The sequence below is a fragment of the Gallinula chloropus genome (genome assembly GCF_964237585.1).
Source record: "Gallinula chloropus genome assembly, chromosome: 4".
Lineage (NCBI taxonomy): Eukaryota > Metazoa > Chordata > Aves > Gruiformes > Rallidae > Gallinula > Gallinula chloropus.
Window position 1 is genome coordinate 39,207,243 of NC_140088.1, and position 23,489 is coordinate 39,230,731.

Below are 23,489 nucleotides of genomic sequence, written 5' to 3' on the forward strand. Positions count from 1 at the left end.
TTGTGTAGTATTTTGGCCCTGGCTGGAGGCCAGGTGCCCACCAAAGCTGCTCTGTCATTCCCCTTTTCAGCTGGACAGGGGAGAAAATAGATGTTGAGAGACTCAGGGGTGGAGATAAGGACAGGGAGAGATCATTCCACAATCAGCGTCACGGGCAGAACAGACTCAACATGGAATAAAGGACAGAAAACTCTCTAGTTGATGGCACTTCTCTGCACCCCCAGTGACACCAGAGTTGGGTGATGAGAAGTGTGACCAGATCTCAAAGCACCTCCCCCCATCCCTCCCTTCTTAACAGACTGCACTTAAGTCAGGATTTCACTCCCTTCTTCCCCCCACTGTGGCACAGGGAGGGACAGGGAATAGGGGAATGGGGGTTTCGGTCAGTTCCTCACCAGTTGGTTTCCTTCTTAGCCAGGTGGGATTCATTACCCACCCCCTTCCCCTGCTGCACCATGGGGTCCCACCCATGGCAGACAGTCCTCCGTGAACTTCTCCAACAGGACTCCGTGGGAAACCATGGGGCTTCAGCTCTTCCCCAGCTGCCCCAGTGTGGGTCACTGCTATGGGTGCAGTCAGATCACAGAATGTCTCTCAGTCTCTCAGGCCCAGACTGCTCCAGCCTGCTCCCCCATGGGGTCACAAGTTCCCTCAGCAAACCTGCTCCAGAGTGGGTCTCTCTCTCTCACTCATCTCTGTGTGTTTGTCTCTCTCCACCGTCTGCAAGTGCTGGCAGGGGCTTGCCCAACATGGGTCACAGCATCTCCTGTCTGTCTCCCCCTGCTCCAGCGTGGGGCCTCTCCACGGGCTGCAGGTGGGGTCTTGGCCTTTTCCATGGGCGGTGGGTGGACATCTACTCCACCATGGGTTTCTGCAGGGGCATCTTTCTCTCTTGCCTTCTCTGCCCTTGGTGCCTGCACAGCTCCTCACATCTTCTCACTCCCTCTTCTGGGGGCACAAAGCAGCTGCTTGTGGGTTTTTTCTCCTCACTGTGATTCCCAGAGGCTCTGTGACCATCACTGATGGGCTCAGCCTTGGTCAGCAGCGACACTGGCCTTGAGCTATGGGTTCTGCAGAGAGCTTCTGGCTGCTTCTTGCAGCAGCCACCCCTGCATCCCCCCTTCTCCATCAGAACCCAGCCATGCAAAATTACAACAGCTTGGTGAAGCAATTGGCCAAACAGTGACATTGTGCTGTGCTGGGAGCTGAGCAGTTCCCACCTCCATGTTCCTCCCTGCTTTAACTTTGATCGCATTAAAGGGCATCCCCGGCAGGGATGTGGGGACAAGCACCCAGGAAGGAAAGGCTGAAGAGCCCGGGGGAATTCATTACTCACCCCCTTCTCCTGCACAGCAGCAGAATTGCTGCAGTTGTGTGCCAGCCCTGCCTAGGACTTCCAACATGTCCTTGGGAAAACCACTTCATCCCCTGCCCTGCTTTTCTGCAAAACCATTACCATGGTCGCCCATCAGCTCCCAGACACATCTCCATCAGAACAGAGAGGGATGGACATGCCTCAGGCCACCATTGTTTCCAGTTGCAGGTATTGAGGACATCACAGACCCCTGAGTCTTCTGCTCTGGGATGCAGAATTGTTAGGGAAACAGTGCTGATTTGCAGCCTACAGACCAAGTGAGGGAGAGGTGGGTCTCCATTAAGATCAACTTCTAGACTTCTCAGCCTTCAGGACAGTACGAGCATTCAGCAATCCACCCGTAACTCTTCCCAGTGGTGTTTAAACCCAGCCAAGCGCAGAGTGAGGAACACAGAGTGCTGGAGAAACGTCTCCGGCCAGATTGCATCCAGTTTCCTTCCTCCCCTCCCTCCAAAACACGGCGTTGTTTCACTTATATCAGAACCAGGGAGAGGGGTTGATGGACCTAGACCAGAGCTTGGGTTAAATTTGTTTCTTTCTGATCCTTGATTTAAGTCAACAACTCTAAGGGTGCCACAATTCCCCGTGTTAAACTCCCCTCCGGCCCTGGGGATGCCGAGGTAACCATGTACTGCTGCAGACCCTCCTGTCAAGGTGAGGAACCAAAAGCACCACTCAGACAGAAAACGCTCCCAACCCTTCCATGCCACCTCCCAAGATGAGGAGATGGGACCCTTCAACCCAACACCAATTGCTTCAGAGACAACACAGAAGAATGCACCCTTAACTTCTTTGGGAAGGTGTTGGCTTAGGCACTAGAGCTGGTGGGTTAGTACCCCTGAGAGTACATCTGGGATCCACACAGAGAAACTCCTGCTCCCCTCAGGCATGGTTCTCCTTGGCATGGTGGGAAGCCACATAGGTCTGCCCACACATGTGTTCAGCACTAGTGTGTAACATGGTCACACGTTTGCTGGGATCTTTCAGCTGGACACTGATGGAACCACGACTCCATCATCTGCAATCGCTGAATAAGCCACCTCCAGCACAAGGAAGCATCTGCGGTGGAGCCAGATGAAAGTAGGTGGAGCGGATATTGCTTTCTGTTGAAATATTTGTGGTCAGGCTATTCCAAACTTGCAGCTTTTTAAAGGTGCAGAGCCTGCACCGGGAAAGGGGCCAAAGGCACCCGTGAATCATGACCCCGCAAACAAAAATCCAGCAGAAATAAAACGCTGTCCTAAAGCAAAGAAAGAACCACATGGGCTCAGGCCGTGGCCTCGCACCAGGCGAGTCCCAGACCTGCAGGCTCACTGGCTGGTTTGGAACCTCCCCAAAAACTTTGAGCTTTGCTGCATCCAAGAGAACAAGAAGTGGCATGTTTGGGGGCTGTTTAGAAAAGGAAGATAAAACAAAACAGGTCCCTTTCCTCTCCATCAGATTATCATACGGGGCTGAAGATGGATGCAAAAGCCACCATGATCTTAAGCTTTGGAGCCTGCACCCTCTTTCCAACACCGACTGAGGTATTTCAAGGCGTCGGTCCCACAGCATTTAGTATGTCCCCTGAGCAATGGCTCAAAAGCCTCAAACCCCACGTTTCCAGCTCTCGTATCACATCTGTCACTCAATAGTGACGGTACAAGCACTGGTCCTACGGAGACAGCACGCGTTGCTGCCTGCACACCTCAAGCATTCATTTCAGATGGGGAATGCTCTCCAAGAACATATTGAAAATCCCACTGCCCTGTCAATAAAGAGATTTTTGGTTGCTACAGCGATGGCAGCATGCAAGTAAGAAGCGCTCTCAGACCTCTCCTTTCTCAGTGGCTTTGCAGACTTGCTCTGTTCCTACTGAAATCAAACGCTGGCTTCGCTTCGGCCACGCTCACGCTGCATTAGTTAGTGGCCAGGCTGAGATGTGGCAGGAGCAGGGACATGGGTGTCCATCACTTCTCTCATGTGCTATAAATAGGGAGTGAGAAAATAGATGAAAGACAGCAAGGCCCAGCGCTCGCTCGCACCCAGGCTGGCTGGCCACGGTCAGACTCCTCTGCATCAGACCAGAGCCAGTAGCAAAGCGTTCCTTTCCATGTCTTAATGGAGGGGCTGGGTTATGGTCACGAGAGATGAGAAAACCTCTAGCCCAAGAGAATCAAACCAGAGCAGTTTCCCAGCATCACGTTCTGTCTGTTGCCCATTTCTAACCGCTAAAGTGGATTTTGACATGGAGCCAAAACGTGGCCAGATCACGCCAGAAAAATAAACGTGGCTCCAGGTGAGAGGTTCAACAGCCCCTTCGCAAAACCAGCAGGGAAAAAACCACAACAAAGGGGCACACAAAGAGCATTTCCCTCCCACCATGGGACCCTAAGCGACACATCCCAAGAACCTTTCAAGCTGCCTTGCCACAGGATAACGGCAACACAGCAGAGCATGTGAAGCAGATCCCAGTATCTTAATGCAGCCACCAAAGCTCTTTTGCTGGCCTTTGGGTCCCAACGAGGAAGTTTTGTGCTCTCTGGATTTTCTCCAGAAGCCAGCCGTCGGGAAGGACGGGCCCTGATGCTCACCATGTCTATCACACTTCGTTAGGCTGCACACAGAAGTGAGCAACAGGAAGCCTTCACGCTGTGAGAAATGGCTTTGCTTGTGAAGCTTATTTTAGGGCACAGAACAACTTCCCAGGGGGAGGGGGCTGGTGGAGGAAGAGGAGCCTCATCGTGTAGGTAATTAAAAACTTGCCCAGAGTGAGCTCTGGAGATTCACCACAGAAAGTGGCAGGATGACCGGTGTGGGCCGTGCCCCCTTCCATCACATCCTTGGCATCTGGGATGCAAACCCCGAATCCAAGCACCTCAAACCTGCTGACGTGTCCGAGCAGCCGTGACCATTGTATCCCATCGGGGGGCTCAGAACAACCTTGGCCTTTTCGATGACTACTACACGCCCCGGGCAGCGGACCCCTATTTACACAAACAGCCCTGAGGGGAGGTGATGGGCACAGCAATGCTGCAGTCCTGCTTCAGAGGGCGGACAGCAGCTCAGGCCTGGCTCTCGTCTGACCCACGCGATTGCCGTGTCTGCAGAGCCTCCGGGCAAAGCATCACTCGGATTCCACCCCGAGCTGACGTGCTGTCCAACGAGCTGCGTTGTCCTAACAGATAAATTTCCACCATGAATCAGGGCGTAGGGAAGGAGAAAAAAAAAAAAAAGAAGAAAGGAAAAAGACTGCCTTGGCCAGACATCTCTGCTCGTACACTACCGAGCCCCACTCAGCTGCCAGAAAGAGGATCACAAGTGACACCCCTGACCCCAAAACATTCTCCCCTGAAGAAAATGTCAAAGCCTACCCCCTTTTGACTCACTCTGAATGCACCATTTCCATAAAGCTGGAATACTTTGCTCCAATTTTTGTAATATGAAGTTTTCAAAACAAACCCCAGGACTTCCTGAGATAGGATTTTCCCTTCTTGCATTTTTCTCCCCCAAAATGTAGTACCTCCCTTGGACCAGAATTACATTTCTAAGGGCTTTTGGGGGGGAGGGCACCAGTTTTACAAATTAAGATTTTTTTCTTTTGCTTTTGAATCAATGCCAGACTCTTCCTTCCACTTTTCTGAGCCCTGAAGTCTCTCCTTACTTTCAAGTGTTTCTCAGTTAATGGGAAGGACAGACACCTCCTCCTCCTCCATCCCCCTGAAGCCAGGAGTGCACGCTGTTTCTTATCCCCAGCGCTCCCATGCCTTCAGAAACACAGAGGAAGCATGAGGCTCCCAGGGAAGCTGCTTCAGCTGGCAATGCTGCTTCCGCTGGGGACTGGGAACACTCCGTAACGGAAAGGCAGTGGCTGCAACAGCCTTCGTGCCAGCAGGCAGTGTACTGCGACTCGCTGCCGCTGCTGGGATCTGCGGTCCCAGCACAGAGCCAAGAGATGAGCTCTGGAAGAGAGGTGCCCCCAGGTGTAAAATCGTGGAAACAGGGACTTGGGGGATCAAAGCTGGACGCAGAAAGGTCCTCGCCTTCATGTTACCACCAGCTGTGCAAAGCCTAGGTGTGCAAGCTCCTTATAGTGCCCACAGAGAAGGAACAGCATCTCCCATTGGCTGCTCGTGCCAGATGCTGCCAAAGGGGAAGAGATGAGTCAACCTCTGCAGACAACCATCGCTGCAGCGACTCAAGAACTCGCTTAACCCAGGAACACCTGGATCTCACTCCAGGTGAACTCAAGCAAGAAGAAAACACAGCCTGAGCCGTTACGCTTGCCATGTATGGCACCTCAGGCTGTCTCCTGAAGGTTTATACAGACTCAGGAGATTCGATAGCCAGGACAAGCCCCTGCTACAGGTACATTCAAAGCCAGTACTTCCCCCAGGACAGGGCTGGAGGAACCTTGCACCTATGAGGGGTTCACAGGGTGCGTAAGGACACCCGCGCGCTGACTTTCCTCACGACTCATTTGAAGCAAGGCATTCCCCAGAAAAGTGCCCTGGTGAGCATGCATCCCTTTGCACAGCAGCTGCAGGGAATGCAATAGCTAAGCACCATCAGCAGGCTCTGGGCAATGGAACTTGTCCTCGTTGTCATTACAGTCCAAACACATGCAGCCCACAGCTGAATAGGCTGAATCTGGCCTTCCATGTGCTGCTCAGTGCCGGCGCTCGACTCACAAAGTGGACAGAGAAACACTGAGATGCAGACATGAAAATACACTCAGTAGGTCAAGCACAAGATCTGTGAAACAGGCATGAAATGACTCCTGAGCCACCAGTATCACAATTTTAACAGTACTACACACACAAGAGAGCTCATCGCTGTGCGACAATCTCCGCTCACCTCTAAGAAGGCAATTTCCCAGCTGCACCTCCCGTCACTACTCTTCAAGAAGGGTTTTTCACCACTTTCCATGATCTGGATGCAGATCTGGGGTCATGCCCTTTGTTTCACTGCCCTCTTCAGCCCCACACACTGGCTGTGGGTCTGTACCCCAGGACGCTCCCCAAAGCCCTACAATGCCAGGAATTACATCAGCAAAGAGAGCAGCAGGGCTTTTTTCAGAAGAAAAAGGCAGGCAGCAACAATACACTTTACAGGGTTTAAAAAGCACCTCATCCCTTCGTTCAGTGCTTCCACAGGGCCATCAGCTCACCCCACACCTCTCGGCACGCACCCGGAAACCTTGCAAGGACACAGATAGCTCAGCACAGCAACAGGCTCTTCCCCTGAACAATCATACACACAGGTTCTGCCATCCAGGCTGAGCCTCACCCCAAGACCGGGACAGCCCCTCTCTTCCACACCTGGAGAAGCCCCAGGTGTTTTCAAGGCACAGGCGAGAGCCTGAATTCCTGAGCACAGAGAGGTGCAGGCAGAGAGGGAGCCCCAGCTGGCAACAGGACCTGTGTTGTTCAAAAGTCCTGACAAAGAAACACCATCAAGACGGAAAGAATAGTTTAAAAAATAGTTCATTTTGGTTTTTTACAACAGAAAGCACATACAGATTTTCCATTTCTGGCAACAGTAAGAAGTCCAGAACTTTCCAGTGACAAGGCAGTTTTATTTCTGTAATTGCCTAAAGTAATAACAGAGCTCAGCCACACAACCCCCGATCAATCAGTCATGACAAGCAGGGGAAAATTTCTATGGTGTTTATCCGGAGGACAGTCTGTGGGTTCATGATGACTGAAAAAGAATGCAAAAATGAAAAGAAAGATCAGCTGTTGGCACAGAACTGTTGTGTACCTCTGGAAGGCTCCTGCTGGCTTCACTACACGAGCACAAGGCACGCCAAGGCGTGACGGTTTCAGGAAGGGTGTGTGGGCAGATGCTGCCGCACTGGCGGGACAGCCGTGCACTATAGGTGTGGCACGGTGTCCTGGATCCATCCAGAACCAAGACACATGGACACAACACCCAGGCAGTGTTCCCATGGGATTGCATCAGGCTGGTCAAGGCTTTAGCATTCAGGCCATAAAAAAATGCTCATTGTTCGTGTGTCTCAGTCAGACCCGAGACGGGGCTGTTATTTGATAATCGCAACGGCTGCCACGGTGCACCAGCAAGGCTTGTTAATACCTGTGATCACACATCCGACTGCAAAGGGTTTGGAAAGAGAAGGAGCTCACTTCTCAGCCCAGGGAAATTTTTCAGTGAGATTTTTTGGAAGGCTACCTAATCAAAGGTGCTGGGCCAAGGGAGTGGTAAGTCATGGGGCTCTGAATACAGCAGGCAGTGGGCTGGGAGAGAGGTGCTGTGCTGGGAGAGAGGTGCTGGGGAGACAGTGAATGAGCCTTCTTCTGCCCCTGTGTCACAATACCCCCCCTCCCAGATCCAGCAAACAACCACCAGGGAAGGAAGCTCTGCACACTTATCATCTTACTTTTCTTCCTTTGATAGTTGTGCCTCTTCCAAAAGCGCATGTTAATCTTTGGCCATGACTCTGTCTTCTCGATCACAGTGGCCTCCACCCGGACGAGTTCTTTCCTTAAAAACACAATTTCAAAGTATCACTTTTTAATTGTTTACATTCTCCTCCTCTCGGTGAGCAGCTTTGTGGGGAAAAGGGACACACAGGTAACAGCTCCAGCCTTACAGAGCTCAGAGCCACAGGAACGACAGAGTCCCCACGGAAGGAGGGAAGTCTGTCAGGCTGTTGGCTTTGCATTGGGAAACCGAAGCCTTGAAGGTGTGGTATGTAGTTGAGCCAAGTGGTGTGACACTTGGCAGGGCAGCAGCTCTCTGTCCCGCGGTGGGTAAGATCAGAAACAGATAAGGAGGCAGGAGTACGACTAACCTGCAGGAACTTGTATGATTACAGCAAGGCACATTCACATGATCTCATGTGAACTACTTTTGCTTATAGTACAGGTTAAACGCACTGTGGCCCCTTCTCCGGTGTCATGCTGGTCGATGCAGAGGTCCTTCCTCCTTCTTAAAGCACCAGGGACAGCTGGAATAAAGTCTTCTCCCCTAGCTTACCTAGGGAAGTCCTGGCAAGGGCTCAGGAAAAGAGGTTTGGCCCGCTGTTTCTAGCAGGAAGCACAGCTAGCGGGCTGCTGGAGCAAGTCACTTCTCCTCCCACGTGCCTCTTCTGCCTCCCACTCCTGGTCTGTCCTGTTTGTTTACCCCAAATTGGAAGGGAAGATGGGCACTCCCTGAGGATTTCAGGTCTGCTGCCCACCCCGCAGCTGGGGGAGCTCAGCTTGAGTGGCAAGACCACTCAGACTCAAATTATTTCTAGATCTTATTACTACACATGGAAATTCTCAGCAAGCAAACCTCCTCCCTCCCCCAGGACAGACAAGAATATGGCCCACGCTTTGTTCACAGCCAAGTAAAACCACGGTGCGATTCCTCCCTCCACATCACCTTACCGACACGCATAAACACACATCCTGCCCACCCAGGGATTCTGTGGAGCTCTGGGAGAAGTCGTCCCAGCTGAAGTTAGAAAAAGCGTGCTGGGATCTCTAGCTGCTACCTGACAAACACCAGAGCTGGAACACAAAGCAGAATGAAGCATGCGCCGGAGGACCAGCTACCTGTCTGCACAACTCCTCCTCTCCAGGAAGATAAGTGCCGCTAGACGAGAGCCAGACTAACGCTTTGGAAAGCGTGGTTTTAATCAAGAGCCACAACGGAGGAGGAAGAGACACTCTTTCATGCAGCATCACTGCAGAATACCATTAAAAACTCATTAGCATGCTCACTCCACTGCCAGAAGACATTTAAAGAACATTCTCCTGACAAAGGACTCTCTCGGCGCTCATGGGGGGCGGAGGGGGGAAGCCCATCCAGCCTGTTCCAGCAAGGTCACTGGGAGGCCGAAGGCTTGAAGACATTTCCCATCTCTCCTAACATGTACCCTGCGGGGTGTAACATACAGCAGAGATTGAACCCTTGAGGGAGGAGGGAAAGACAGCCAGAGGAGAAAATGGATGTATCCGCAGTTAGTGCCTAGCCCAGAAGAAAACAGACGTCAGAGAACAGAGATTTGAAGAGACCACTGAGTGACCCCGACATCCCCACTAAAGATGTTCTCCAGACTCAGCCCAGTGACGGGACCCACAGCACAGCTGAGCTACAGGGCAAGCTGCACAGCTCTAGGAAAGAAACCAAGGAATGAGCTGTTCTCCAGGGGCTGGCTGTGTTTTACCGCTATCATCAGGGAGTTATGCTTTCCAGGTCCGATTCCTGCCCACTGAAGGCAGACAGAGCTCTGCTCCTGCTGCCTTTGCACAGGCCCAAGATCTAAAGGCACGTCGGAAAGTCACTGATGGCTCTCACATGGGAAGACTGGACAGCAGCCAGGCCAGATAAAGCGATCCAGTCACCAAAACCTCTGTGCTGCTCTCAGAAGCTAGGGTTTGCTGTAGCATAGCCAAGCCAGCCCTGACACAGCCCTCACCACGGGATCGCACTGGCTGTGCCAGGCCTCGGACAGTACCCAGCCAAAGGGAGAAGCATCTGCTCCATCGCTCGTAGATGTCGACACGCTTTCAAGCAAATCTTTCAGGGGTCTGTTGAGGCAGTGGAGTAACCAAGCATGGCTTCACTCTGCAAGTCAAAGTTCAAGGCTAAGGGGCCCCAGGGAGCCCTTCTCTGACAGACAAAGCAGGGGGATCTGCTGGTTGAAAGGCTGAAGCACAGCAGAAAGAAACCAGTGAAGTGTACATGAACAGAAAAGTTCTCAACAAAATCGAGCTCAAGAGGAAAAATAAAAAAAAAGAAAAAAAAATCTTCATCAAGTGTTTTAGGTATGACTGGAATGTCCATAAAAATAAGAAGGGGGTCACACATTTCCCAGAGCCCGAAACAGTCAGCCCTGCTCCTTTCAGCAGCGAAATGGTTTTTGACAAAGCACAGCTATCAGATTTTTGTAGGAGGCGAGAGAAATTCACACTGAAATCTCATAGATCTAAGTTGGGCTGAAAGCTATTAAATAGTGAAAAAGATCCAGGCAACCCACAACCCCAAAGGATTGTAACTCTTCGAAGCAGTAATTTCTGCTGACAGGCTCACTCGCTCCCTGCAGAAGGTAACTGATTCCCAGCCTGTCTGGGCAGGAGAAGAACAGGTCCAAGGCCCTTTGTCATTGCCACTGTAGAAAGGGGCAGGTAGCAGAACAAAAACCAGGGTTCATCTGGAGGGAAAAATTCCCTCTCAGCTGGACTTTGTCTAGAAATAAGCTAAACTTTCCAACAGAGGCACCATCGGTTTCACTCATGTTTAAAATAGCTCAGGGCACTTAACTGATGGCCCAAAATGCAAACTTGCCCAAGGCTACATTCACTTCTAACCACAGATTTCACAGTGCCCAACAATTTTGGTCTTATCCAGCTCAACGAAGTACAACCACATACTGCCTGGCACCCTGATGCCAATCCACCAGACAGCAAGTAACTTGCACAAACACAAAACCCAACAGATTCCAGAGCAGAAGCCAGCTACAAGTTCCCAGAATAGCCTCTGCCACACAGATCTGTTTTGTTGCGCTGTTGTTTTTTAAGGCTTCAGAGCAGTGTCATCTTGGGAGGCATCCGACTGCTCCAGAAAATTAAAACATGACCATCTGTCCAAACCAGGACAAGTTCCTACCCGCCTCCGAGTCTGAACAGGGAGTGCAGCTGTAATGAACCATCTTACACAGGGACTGCTGCAAGCACTCATGGACGGGTTTATTTTTAAAACTGTAGAAAACCAAACCCCTCAGCTCTAATCTCCCCTCCAAAAGGTCTGTGGTTTAGGCACAACTGGGAAACTAAACAAAGGAACAGTGGTCCACAGTACACCAGAGGGGCACCGGAGAAGCTTTTCTGCAGCTCACCGGGAGGATGGCACCTTCCCTACCGGCCTCTCGTTCTGCCTGTTTGGTCAGTCACCTCCTCCTCTCCCAAAGCTGCTGTAGTTGAGGCGAACACCAGCAGATGCGTGGTTGGAGCTGGCAAGGCTTTCGGCACACTTTGAGTGCTTACAGGGCCCAGACAGGTGGTTTTCTTCCTGTCCCAGAGGTTCTGGGTCTCGGGCCACATGTCAACTCCAGCACACAAACTGAGAGCTGCCAGGAACCAACTCAGGACCACCATGGTGTCCTAAGCTGCCTGACATGGTGTCACCCTCTGCAGAACGGGGGCTCTTGGGATTTCTTCAAGATGCCATTCCTAGCCCTGATAACAAGATACCTCTTCCTAAGATCTTCCACAAGCACAACATCTGGCCATAATTCAGACCCCACAGATGTGCTACGGCAGGTCCCTTTGCAGTCCTGTTAAAAGGACTCGCAGCCCACAAGCCCTGCTGTTCCACACAGGGAACCAAGGCAATTACCACCAGCGTGACTGAAGCCTGTCATCAACCCCACAAGCCTGTTACAACTCCCTGGTACCATGGATGTGACATCAGTCTGAAACCACATGTTATTTCTGACCTGAAGCTACACAAGCCACCAAGAAATAATTCTCAGATGTGCAAGCATCTCCTTACCTGAGCAGCCTCTGCCAAGGGTGGTACAGTTCAGGCTAACCTATGTGTGTGGTTTAGCTGCCAGATACCTACAGAACTTGCAAAGATCAACTCAAGAACCTCATCGTGAGTTGATCTTTGCCACTAAAACCTCCTGTCCTGGGGAAAATGGCAGTTCATGACTTTGCTTCGGGCCAGTGCTGCAAGAGCTGAGCAATAAAACCTGGTCCAAACACCACTTCCTTTTGGTACAGAAAAGGCTGAAGAACTGGGTGCTCTGCAAAGGCAAGTCCTAAGGCACAGGGATGGAGGTGGTGCCAAGGGGCCGAACGCTTCCTTCCCACTCTGGGGACTGTGGGACTGCATGACCAGGAGGAAGGGAAAGTTAGGGACTCTTAAAATTAAGACTAAAGCCTGCTGGGTTAAGACAAAAGCAAAAGAGAATGGGTTAAAAACCCTAAGTCAAATTAGGGGATGGGAAAGGATTTATGGGTTATTCCAAGAGGATGATCGATCTCTGAAATTGAGGTAAGGGAGTAAAGACATCAGAAGAGCAAGATTTACTGTTAGCTTGTGCAAGGCTTACACCATGAGAAAAAGCTCCAGCCCAACAGAGGTGAATACTGTACCACTACATTAGAAATGGGAACTGCTGCTCTGTCCTGGCCCAGGGTAATGTCAGAGTTGGCAGAGGCCAAGGAGCTCGTTTTACTGACAATTCTTTCAAAAGCCATGGGGCTGGGAAAGGACCTAGTGCTGACAGACCCAGGTTTCTCAGTTTCAGGAACTGCAGGAGCTCTGGAGCTAGAATTAATTACAAGAATTGCACTTGATAATTTTTGCCTCTTACCCCAGAATCGGCCTCCCAATAAGCGTGAAGTCGTCAGCACCAACCAGCAAAACCTAGGGAAAATAAATCAGGCATATGTCACTGGCTCATTGTCCCAACAGAAACGCAAATGACATCTTCCAAATTCTACAGTCAAAGTAAAGGAGTAAAACTGCTTAAAAATAGGTCTTTACGCATCCCAATCCTGACACTGTTCATTAAGCAGACAGACTGCAAGGCGAGCCGATCCCACGAAGACGCACTTCAGAAGTATCTTCCACACTGATCAGAACACACTGAACCTTTCTGTTCTGGCTCACCAACAGTTATAAAAGATACAAAAAGCAGCACGGGAAAGAAGAATAAATGTGCCTTGTGTGGGATCTGAATGAATGGCAGCTCCTAAAACCACAGGGTTTTTATAGCAATCCTGCGTATCCCAGTAAACACATGCCTCGTTCTCCTCCATGAGGCTGCAATACGGGCAAGGAAGGAATGAACATCACAGGGGGAATCTCGCCACCCCAGGGACAAGCCTCTTGTTTCAGGGTGTTGCATTCACTTGTCTGTCTGAAGGCCCAGGCAGGACTGAGCGAGGTGATGGTGAGAGGAGGCAGCATTTCCTACAGGCCACCTCCTTCCCCACACAGGTTGTGCGGCCGCAGTTAAAAGGGCCATGAGACATTCAGATCTTGGTTTCAGACAGAAACTTGCCAGTTAAATCCCCAGAGGGTTATGGTGGTTAGGCAAGCTTTTCACCTTCTTCACTCCCACCCCGACCTTTGCATTCCTAGCTGGCTACTCCACACAAACCACTCCTCTGCTGCGTACCAGCATGCAGGGGACAGCCTGCCTGAAAGCCTGCCTCCAAACTGGGTTTCAAGGCCACGGATAAGAAGAACGACTGCTCATGTCTCTCTAACCGCTTGCTTGGTTCAGATTAAGCCAAGAGAATCCCCTTTCATAATCCTTCATTTAAGATTCGGATTAACAAGCCTCTACAAGTTCCTGCTAGTTAACCAAGGCTATGGATAAAGATAGTGCATTGCATCCTGGCAGTTCTCCCCTACGGGCACCATCCCCCTCCCTCCACCCAACACACTGGGCGTGATAAGGATCTTGGCAAAGCCCTGAGCAGTGACAGTCCCTCTGGGAGCACCACAAGTATTTTGGGTGTTGGGAGTCTCAAGGTAAACACAGCTTTTAGTTGCCGCCTCTAGAAACAACAACTGTAATTTTCTTTTTTTGGATGAAGTCAGTACAACACAAACCGGGCTCCTAACAGAGCCCAGTCCAACACTGCTCCACAGAAATCATGGTAACAGCACTAACAGAGTAACTGAAATTGGAACAAAACGAAGGCAAAGCAAATGGCTGGGGTGAGAGCAGGAGATGCGACAGGAGCTCTTCAGGACTCGCTCTTAAAAACTGGTTACAGGTTTTGCTCACAATTTTCTCCAACCCCACAGACACCAGGGCATCACAGGCACTGTGGAAGGACGGCACATCACCTTTTCCATCCGGATTCGGTCTCCGCATTCAGCCTCCAGTACATTGTCCATCATAATCAAGTCTTCACTGGTTATCTTCCACTGCTTGCTGGCAAAGTGGACCACAGCAAAGAGCCTTCCATACTGCCCCGTTGCGATCATGTTGTTCACCTTCTGTACCACTTCTGTTGGCAAACAGGGAAGGAATCAGTGTAGGAAGCCCAGCAAGGCATGAAGAGCTGTCCAAAACCAATTCAGCCACACCTCCCCCTCCCACCCAACCTTCTTTTCTGAGAATCTTTAAGTAAGGACCAACAGCAATGTTGCTTCCTACAGGGCGTGAGCCAGCCTGTCATAAACTTAATGACTTGTTTGTATTTCATTTGCTTGCAAGGCTGCATAAGTAAACACCTAACATAGACACAGGGCGGCTGATCTAAGACTTGACTTCTCAGCCTGTTTCTCAGGCCTTGCAAAAGGTGCCACATTCAGTTATAAAACACTCCAGAGAACAGCGCTCATTGCACCTCCTACACTGCAGGGGGGGAACTGCCCTCAGCCTCCAAGTGAGATCAGAAAGCCCAGGGCTCCGATTCCAGTGTAAGGCACATGGGAACATCAGGGAGTTTGGCAAAGTACATGGGGGAAAAAGGGCTCCAGCGTGCTAACAAAGCCTGGCTTGAGAACCTGTACCTACAGCAAAGGGAAGAGACTTTTCCTCACTCTTTTCCAGCACACATGCCCACAGAGCAGTTGCCAGGAGCAGCCCCAGGGATGAGGTCCTGCACACGAACAAACTGTTTGCTGTGACCAGCTTCCCGAGCAGTGACGCCAAACCCAATTTTCATGGGAACATCAGAAGGCACTGCTTAATGAGTGCCATTCCTTTGCCACACAGCAGCTTTCCACCCTCCTGAGCTGTTCAGAAAAAGAGAAACTTCACTATAACTGCAAAAATAGATTTCCTTCATTGTCCTCAAAAGTGCCCGAATCATATTCTCTTGCAATGTAAACAAAGCAACATCCATTTGGGACAGAGAAGAACTCAGCAGCCAGTCAAACCAAACCCAGCCCTTACAGGAACACTCTGAAAGTGTCCCAGTTTCAACCCAGCAGATGCAAACTCCTAATGGTAGGGGTAAGAAGAGAAATTATTTGCAAGGCAGTAGCGGCTACAGCTCCTGCTATGATGAAGAGTTTAGCTTCTCTGTACTGGAACTACTGCCCCAGAAGCAAAAAATCCCCTGTGTGCTCTTTTCACAGTGGCCCCACTACAAATAGCCCAGAATAAAAAACCCACAAGCCCCTTCTCTTTGTTATGCCCTCAACAGCACAATGGGTACAATGAATTTCTCCCAGCTCTGAACTGCAGATGGAGGTAACGTCAGTAGTCCTGCGGCCAACATGTCAAAACCAGATCTTCAAGATGCTGGCTTACAGCTTTCTCTTAACAAACCCCACGCAGAGTCATGCTCTAACCAGGGTAATTTCCTTGTCAAATTTCACCTCTGTACCTGGGCTTTCTCATCTTTTTGTAACCAAACCAGGTACTTTTCCTTCACTGCACTTGGGCTCTGAAGTTGTTGGTAACTACTCCAAACAGCTCTAGTGACAGGAAACATCCAGTGACGGCACCATTTGACTGTAGCATGGCTTGTATCTCAGCACCATGTGGCGCAACCCTTCCTGAAATATCCAAGGCTGTTTCCACAGCCAGCAGGAAAATAGAAGGCAGAACTCAAACGCTCTTGCTGTCGTTTGCTTTGGATAAGCACAGCCAGGAGATAATGATGCAAGCTCATAAACAGCAGGAGGTTAGAAGGCACGGAAAGCACAGCAGCCCAAGGATCCCATGGGAATCAAGCGGGGAACATGGGACGCTGCTCACCACAGGGCTTCAGCAAATCACGCCAGCACTCTATGGTTCACCACTGGGTCAAATCATGCTCAGGAACAGAACACTCATCTGTCACTTCAGCAATCCCAGGAGCGCAAAGGAGATAAGAAGCAGCATGAAGCACAGCCAGAGACCTGGAGCAGTGGGCTCTCTCCACAGCTCATCGCTCACACTGTTATTACACACTTCAGACAGGGAACAGGGGCCTATCTGCAAAAGGTGGACACAGCTCGCCTCTCTTCCCCAAAGCAGAGCAGTCAGGTGCCCTTCTCAGATGTCCCAGAGCCCAATGCCACGAGCCTGCCTGTCAGTGAGGAGCTCACTGCCTGCGTGAAGCACACAGCTGCTGCTCGCCACTGACCCTAAGAGAACTGGGGCTCGTATCCTGCGGGCTGGTCCCCCACTGCCATCCCTACCAGGGTCTGGATGGCAATGGCCACACCCAGCCAACGCGAAGAGAGACGCGAGCCACTTCTCTGCACGTGACGTTCACATCCCCCCCGACAGAGGACCTCGGGTCTGGTGACAGACAGAAGCCTGACATGTTCTAGTGAGGTTAAACAAGGAGGATGGTTGAACAGCTATGGGAACCTGGCTCGCTCTCCTTGAAGGCCAACCACTGCACAGCCCATGTGCTGCGTTCGGGGACACCACTGCCTGCATTCAGCAGTACTGACTACATGTGGGGACAGGAATGTGTTCGCTGCCATTACATCACTTCCCAGCTGCTTCTTGCCTTATGTCACACCTCTGCAGCTCTGTCATGTGCCCACCATCCACCTGCTTATGCTGGCTCTCTTGTTGTAGTTCATGAGCTAAAATACACCAGCTCTCTGATATGCCCACCATCCAACTGCTTATGCTGGCTCTGGCTTTTCAATTGCTCCATTATAAGAAAAATAATTGTTTTCTCCTCTCTGACTGGCTTGTTTAATGCTTTAGGAAAGCAACACCCCACATCAGGCAAGATTCCTCCGTGACTGTTACAGAATCACAAGGTTGAAAAAGACCTTTATGATCATCAAGTCCAACTGTTCCTGTCCTATGCTAAACCATATCCCTAAGTACCTCATCTACTGTTTTTTTTAAACACACCCAGGGAAGGTGACTCAGCCCCCTCCCTGGGCAGCCTGTTCCACATCCCCACAACTCTTTCAGGGAAGAGCTTTTCCCTAACATCTGATCTGACCCTGCCCTGGCACAGTTTGAGGTCATTTCCCCTTGTCCCATCTCCTGTCACCTGGCTGAAGAGACCATCACCCACCTCTCTACAACCTCCCTTCAGGTAGTTGTAGGTGGTGATAAGGCCAAGCTGTTGTAAACTAAGAAGTCAAATTCTACCCAAATCTCCAATACCAGCAGCTGGAGCCAAAGTCCAGTGGCACTGGCACATGCAAGAAATGAGGCAAAAGCGCCAAGAGCAAACACTGGCTCCCATCACTGAAGGCATTTATGCTCAATCAGGCCACACAGGGCAATGCCCGAGTGCTGGTCTTCACTTGGAGACTTGAGACCTTTACCTGCATGATGCTTCGCTTCTTCCACTGGGTCTGGAAGCTTCACTTCAGGCCATGGGGGAGAAGTCAGAGATGTTTTGGCAACAAGTCTGTGAATGATAGGGTAAGGTTTACTTGTGGCACACAGGCACTGTCAAGAGATGTAAAACACGGAGAGAGGAGAAAAGGTAAAACAAGCTGGAGATGGAGTGGAAAGTGGTTTTCTGCTCAGAGAGCAGAAGTTGTGGAGGAGACGTAATGATGTATCAGTACGGAAGACAACCTAAATCCCACTTGGACCAGAAGAAGGCAACTTCCCACCAGCCACGGTTCACTTTGTAGTGGCTCGTGAGCAAGGTGAGCTTTTCCTTTCCAGTCCATTACAGACAGAGGGTGGTAGGCACGGCAAAAGCCACATTAACTCCCCAGGACTTAATCCAATGGAGACCACTGATGTGGCAAAGTCCCTGGACCTGGCAAAAGCCCTCTAGTAGGACAAGAAATGCTGCAGAAGTACTGCAGCCTATGTCACAAGGCTGTTCAAAACCACCCAGAAAACACCTGGTCTTACTTCTGAAGTCAGCCTGCAAATACTCTACCAAACACAGTCAGGGCTTAATGTCGTTTAGATCCACCAGGTCCTGCAGCAAGCTTTAAGAAAAAGGGATAAATATCTCACTGGGTGATTTGCTTTCCTCCCATCCTCATGTAAAATTCAGTACAGGGATGTGGAAATTGTTTTGGGTTTTTTTACCTTCAGAATGTTTGAATCCAAGAAACGGATTGAGAATTAACTGAAAATTCACCCAGGGTAGGGTATCGATTGCTCCTGACGCTGAGATGTGCAGCTGGATGTGCTAATGGTGATCAAGCTCAGTAACCACTGGTGACTTTCCACTGCCTTGTTTTTTAAGGACTGGATGTTTGTCACCAGCTCTAAAGGAAACAGACCTGCCTCGAGCCTTGCTTGCACCCAAGTTTTAGAGGAAATGCTCTTGTTCGGCTTTTCCAGGTATAAACTCAGGTTACCTCCACCACACCTGAGCTGAGCCCATTGACGCTTCTCACCCGCCTTCAGCACCACGTACAAAGCCCCCCCATTACCCGACAGCGGGCAGCATCCGGGAGGAGGCAGCGAGGCTTTGATGGGGAAGAAGGGCTAATGAGGTTCTTAAATAAGCCTTGAGCGCCACACGGGAATGACTCACACGCGTCCTTTTTCCCTCTATTTTTTGAAGCTCTTTTCTGTTAAATAGATAGTTTAGAGAGGGCCTTAAGACCACAGCTGGGTTCTTTACAGGAGCATTCCGAGGCTGCTCTGCTTTTGTCACTTACAGCTGCATTCCCTGAATGGCAATAATAACGGCCTCTCCCACCCCCAGCGCGATTCAGAGCTCGCTAGAGGAGCGTTTGGCCCAAAAGCCTCTCCCGGGCCATCACTGCCTCTGCCCACAGTTGGCAGTGCCTGGCTGGGGAGGGACTGGAGACATCCCACACAACCTCTGGGCTTGTTTCTCATGTGCACTGTCCCATGCCTGTCCAGTCAAGTGCAAGCATCATTCCTCACCACGACTCTGAGCACCAAGGTTTTTTGCTAAAAGGTCCAAATTAAATCCTCCTTCTTTCTCAAGGGCAGCTTCCACCATGGTGACAGAGACTCACCCTCATAACGTCTGTCTTCGAACACCCTGCAGCTGAGACAAGAGCCTCTCCAGTTTCAGGACCCGGGGGTCTCCTGCACATCACAGACACGTCCCTTTAGGATCACTCAGCACCAACACAATCGCAGGAGCAACCACAGCTCAAACCACACCAGTGCCTGAATGACAAAGGCTGTGCAGACACCGTACCCAAAACCTGTGCTACTTTCTGTGCTGCAATGCTGCTCTCATACCTGCTGAAAATGTGGCTGGCTCAAGACATGGCCCCCTTCGGCTCAGTGAACGTGCTGCAGGCAAGCAGGCAAAGGCTGATGAAGCAGGACAGCAGCCAGCAGCACATCCAATAGCTTTCCAGGTGGATTCTCCCTACTTTTCTCAAGTCCATTGCTGGGAGGGATTCTCTGTCTCAAAAACCAAACGAGCTCCTGGCAGCTGCAAGCCCCGGACACTCAGCACATGCTGCCTTTCTCGGCATCACATCATGAGAACCCCGTTCAAAACATCAGAGCTGAACAACAATTAACACTGCTCAAATGTGCCACGGGGTGTTAATTCAAAAATGAAGCACTGCATGAAACTCAGCGTGAGCCTGAGCAGAAAAAATGCAAATGGCACTGGCTTGTAATCAGCTGGTTTTCAGGATCTCCGGGACAAGAAGCAACAGCAAGGGGGCACAGAGGCCACTGGTTACATCCCCACAGAAGAGACAGTTACAAAAAACTCTGATTTGTTCCCAAAGAACTGGAGAGAGAAGCACCACTCTAACAGTGCAGGACTTCACACACACACACTGCTCGCCTCATGCACCTCAGTGGGCAGGGAAAGGAGGCTCAAGTCCATCCTGCAACATTCAGGGAGCATCCCAAGAGGTGCCAGATGCCTTTACTCATAGACACATGTCCAAAAGGCAACAGATTCCTTACTAGGCAGGAATCTACAATACACAAAGACAACCTTAAGACCAAGAGGAGGGAGATCCTCCCTGAATCTGTTTCTGGAGTCTGAGGAGAAAGGCACTGCTCGGTCAGTACTGTCTCCATCACAAGTGGGAAATTCAGAATTTCCCGTGCTCTGAGATCCACACGTTCCATAAATAACCCAGGATGTACAAACCCTGTAAAATATTCAGGAAGGAACATGAGATGCTAATGAAAGGCAGCAAAACGAACACGCCAGCAGCCAGGATTGAGCAGTTCACTCTGTAGTGCTCAGCAATGCCTTTCCAAGGGCTTTAATTTCACAGAAGCTTCAAACACTGGCAAGCAAGCCTGTTAACCCCAAGCACCAAGGCTGTCCAGGTCTAGTGAGAACGTTGGGTGTTGTGCCACAGAGGCAGAGACCCAAAGTGTGTCCCCAGGTGCAGATGAAGCCTGTGGTTCCCCAGCTCATGTTCTGTAGCTCTTGGGCTGTCACATTTTATAAAGACAGCCGTGCGTGTCTGGTGTTTATCAGAGAGCAAAGACAGACCTACAGACCTTGCTGAGGGGCAGACTGCCTGTATCTATGCTGGGGGTCCAGCCCAGGAGGTATGAGGTCGGTTGAAGCCCCTTTAGCACTTGAGAAGTGTGCAACACCCTTTAGTGCTTGATTCGAGTGGTTTCTCTGCTGTCTACTATGGGCTGAGCCCACACCACGGCTCTTTTCTCAGTGGAGAATCTAATTACAGAATCATCGAATCCCAGAATGTGTTGGGCTGGAAGGGACCTTTAAAATAATCCAGTCCCACTCCTGCAGTGAGCAGGGACATCTTCACTAGACCAGGTCACTCAGAGCCCCATCAAGCCTGACACTGAATGTCTCCAGGGATGAGGCCTCCACCACCTCTCTGGGCAATCTGTGTCAGTGATCCACCACCCTCAGAGTGAAGAACTTTTTCCTAATACCCAACCTAAACCTCCCCTTTTCTAGTTTAAACCCATCACCCCTCGTCCTATCGCTCCATGCCCTTGGGAACAGTTCTTCCCCAGCTTTCTTATTATAGGCACCTTTCAGGGACTGGAAGGCCCCTATAAGGTCCCCCTGGAGCCTTTTCTTCTGCAGGCTGAACAACCCAACTCTGTCAGCATGGCTTCACAGGAGAGGTGCTCCAGCTCTCAGATCATCCTCATGGTCTCCTCTGGACACACTCCAACTGGTCCAAGTTCTCTTGTGCTAAGGGCTCCAGAGCTGGACACAGCATTCCAGGTGCTCCAGAGAAGAGCAGAGGGGCAGAATTGGTGGCTCATGTCCAGCTTCTCATCCACCATCACCCCCAAGTCCTTTTCCTCATGGCTGCTTTGCAGCACATCACCTCCTAACTTGTACGGATAATGGGGATTGTCCCAACTCCAGTGCAGGACTCTGCACTTGGCTTTGTTCAACCCCATGAGGTTCCCCAGGGCCCACTTCTCCAGCCTGTTCAAGTCCCTCTGGATAGCATCCCATCCCTCTAGCACGTTAACCTCACTACCCAGCTTGGTGTCATCAGCAAACCTGCTGAATTATCCATCTCCAGACTCGGCTGCCTACTACAGAAATCAGAAGCATCCTTCTGGCAACACTGCGAAGCGACAGCTTGGCAAAGGGGTCAGACAAGGCTCCTTTCCACAGGAAGAATGAGCCACCCTCCCCACCCCCACTGAGGCATTTCATGGGGCAGAAAGCAAAGCAGAAAGTCATTTCACATTACCCTTGCTGCAGCGACGTGCTCTGGGAACTCCAGTGCCGAACCGCAGGTGACAGCAAGAAGGCTAAAAGAGATAGAGGGAGAAAGAATTAAAAATAAGTGGCAACTGCTGGGCTTCTAGTCCCTGGTGAGGTGTCATTACAGCAAGGCTGAAGGGGCATGGCACCGGTCGGCTTCATGGTTCCGTTTTTCCACCTGCCAAAGCTTTGTCACGACCGGACAAGATAGAGGTGGAAGCACAAGACGACGCACACCATGAGAAGGCACCCACCAGTTGTGCACAGCATTGCAAAGAGGACAAGAAAGATCTCCCATTGCAAACACCCTTATTTTAAGTGATGTTCCCAGCTAGACACAGATTCACTCAGAGCATCCCACGAACAACATGGCTGAAAGGCAGAGGGGACAGCCAAGCAGTGGAAGGATGTTGTGGTGCAGTCTCTTAACTCTGAGCATATCCAATGCTGCTTGAAGGCTCCTTTCTAGCTCTGTGGGTCCCCCCAAAAGGAGAGGGGAGCCACTGCACATCTACCTGGTGACTCTCAGCTCATTCTACTAAACCTTACAAGGTTTCCACCCAGAAAAGTGGGAAGGAAGACACGGAACATTGCCGATGTAGCTCCCAAGATGACACCATGATGCCAAGTGAAACACAGGGAACCAGAAGAGTGGGGCAGGTTCAGCAGATCCAGGTTTACTGCTCCTGCCTCTGGGATTTCACTGTTTGAGATGCACCTCTTCCAGGCAAGAGGAGGGGAGGGGCTATAGAGCAAAACAAGTAACAGCAGTGGGACACAGCAATCCAGAAAATCTATTTGCACTTTCCAGAGCTACGTATACGCTGGCTGACCTGTTACCAAAAGCACGAGGCTGCATTACTGGTCTGATGCACGAGTAGCCCACTGCAACTGAAATTACACTTTAGGGTGGCTCCAGCCTCTTTCAAATTAATTAGCTGCTAATTAGCTGAGACTACGGCCTAGAAACACGCTCAGGGCAAAACACGTTACCTCAGGGATAACCATGCACTTTCTGGTACAATTCACTTAGCCAAAAGACCAGCTTGCGTGCAGCTCCTGTGTGGGCACGTCATCCTTCCCACCTCCAGCCAGGCTGGGCCTCCACCAGGGACTGGGAAGAACCTCTTCAAACCACCCTCCATAACCTCACCAGCCGAGGCTCACCAAGGCCACACCACCGGGCCCGGAGAGCAAAGCCGAACGTGCAGGCAGGGCCACGGAACCCCCAGCCCGGCCAGCTCCAGCAGGCTGATGGGGGCCCCACCGCGCTCTCCAGCCCCCAGCTCTCCTCTCCATTAATGGCTTTTCTCCCCTGCCCCGGGCCTTCTACTGGCTCCAAGGCTGAACCAGCCCCGGGCCGCTCCGCCCAGCCCTGCGGCTGCTTCCCCACCTCCCGGGAGAGCTCCGCAGCGCGGATAAACCAGGCCCGGGAGCCGGAGGGGCTGAAGCACCCGCCCGGCGCGGGGAGGCTGTGGCGGGGGGGCTTGCAGGGCCCGCGGAGCGCCCGGGCCCGGCAGGTCACACTGGAAACTCGACTCGACCCGTCCCACCTGCCGCCCGCCGCCGAACCGCCGCCGCCGCCATCGCGGTGCCCC

At 51.2% G+C, this 23,489-nt stretch overlaps 1 protein-coding gene across 1 annotated transcript; it reads right to left on the reverse strand.

Moving 5' to 3' along the window:
* Positions 1–6,830: 6,830 nt before the first annotated feature.
* Positions 6,831–23,487, reverse strand: MRPL21 (mitochondrial ribosomal protein L21). Its single transcript, XM_084263828.1, has 7 exons — positions 23,445–23,487; positions 21,878–21,938; positions 17,573–17,658; positions 14,177–14,340; positions 12,687–12,739; positions 7,755–7,858; positions 6,831–7,057 (listed from the first exon to the last, which is right to left on the reverse strand). The coding sequence occupies exons 1-7, from the start codon at positions 23,476–23,478 to the stop codon at positions 6,993–6,995; spliced, it is 567 nt and encodes a 188-aa protein (XP_084119954.1). The 5' UTR covers positions 23,479–23,487; the 3' UTR covers positions 6,831–6,992.
* Positions 23,488–23,489: the final 2 nt, after the last annotated feature.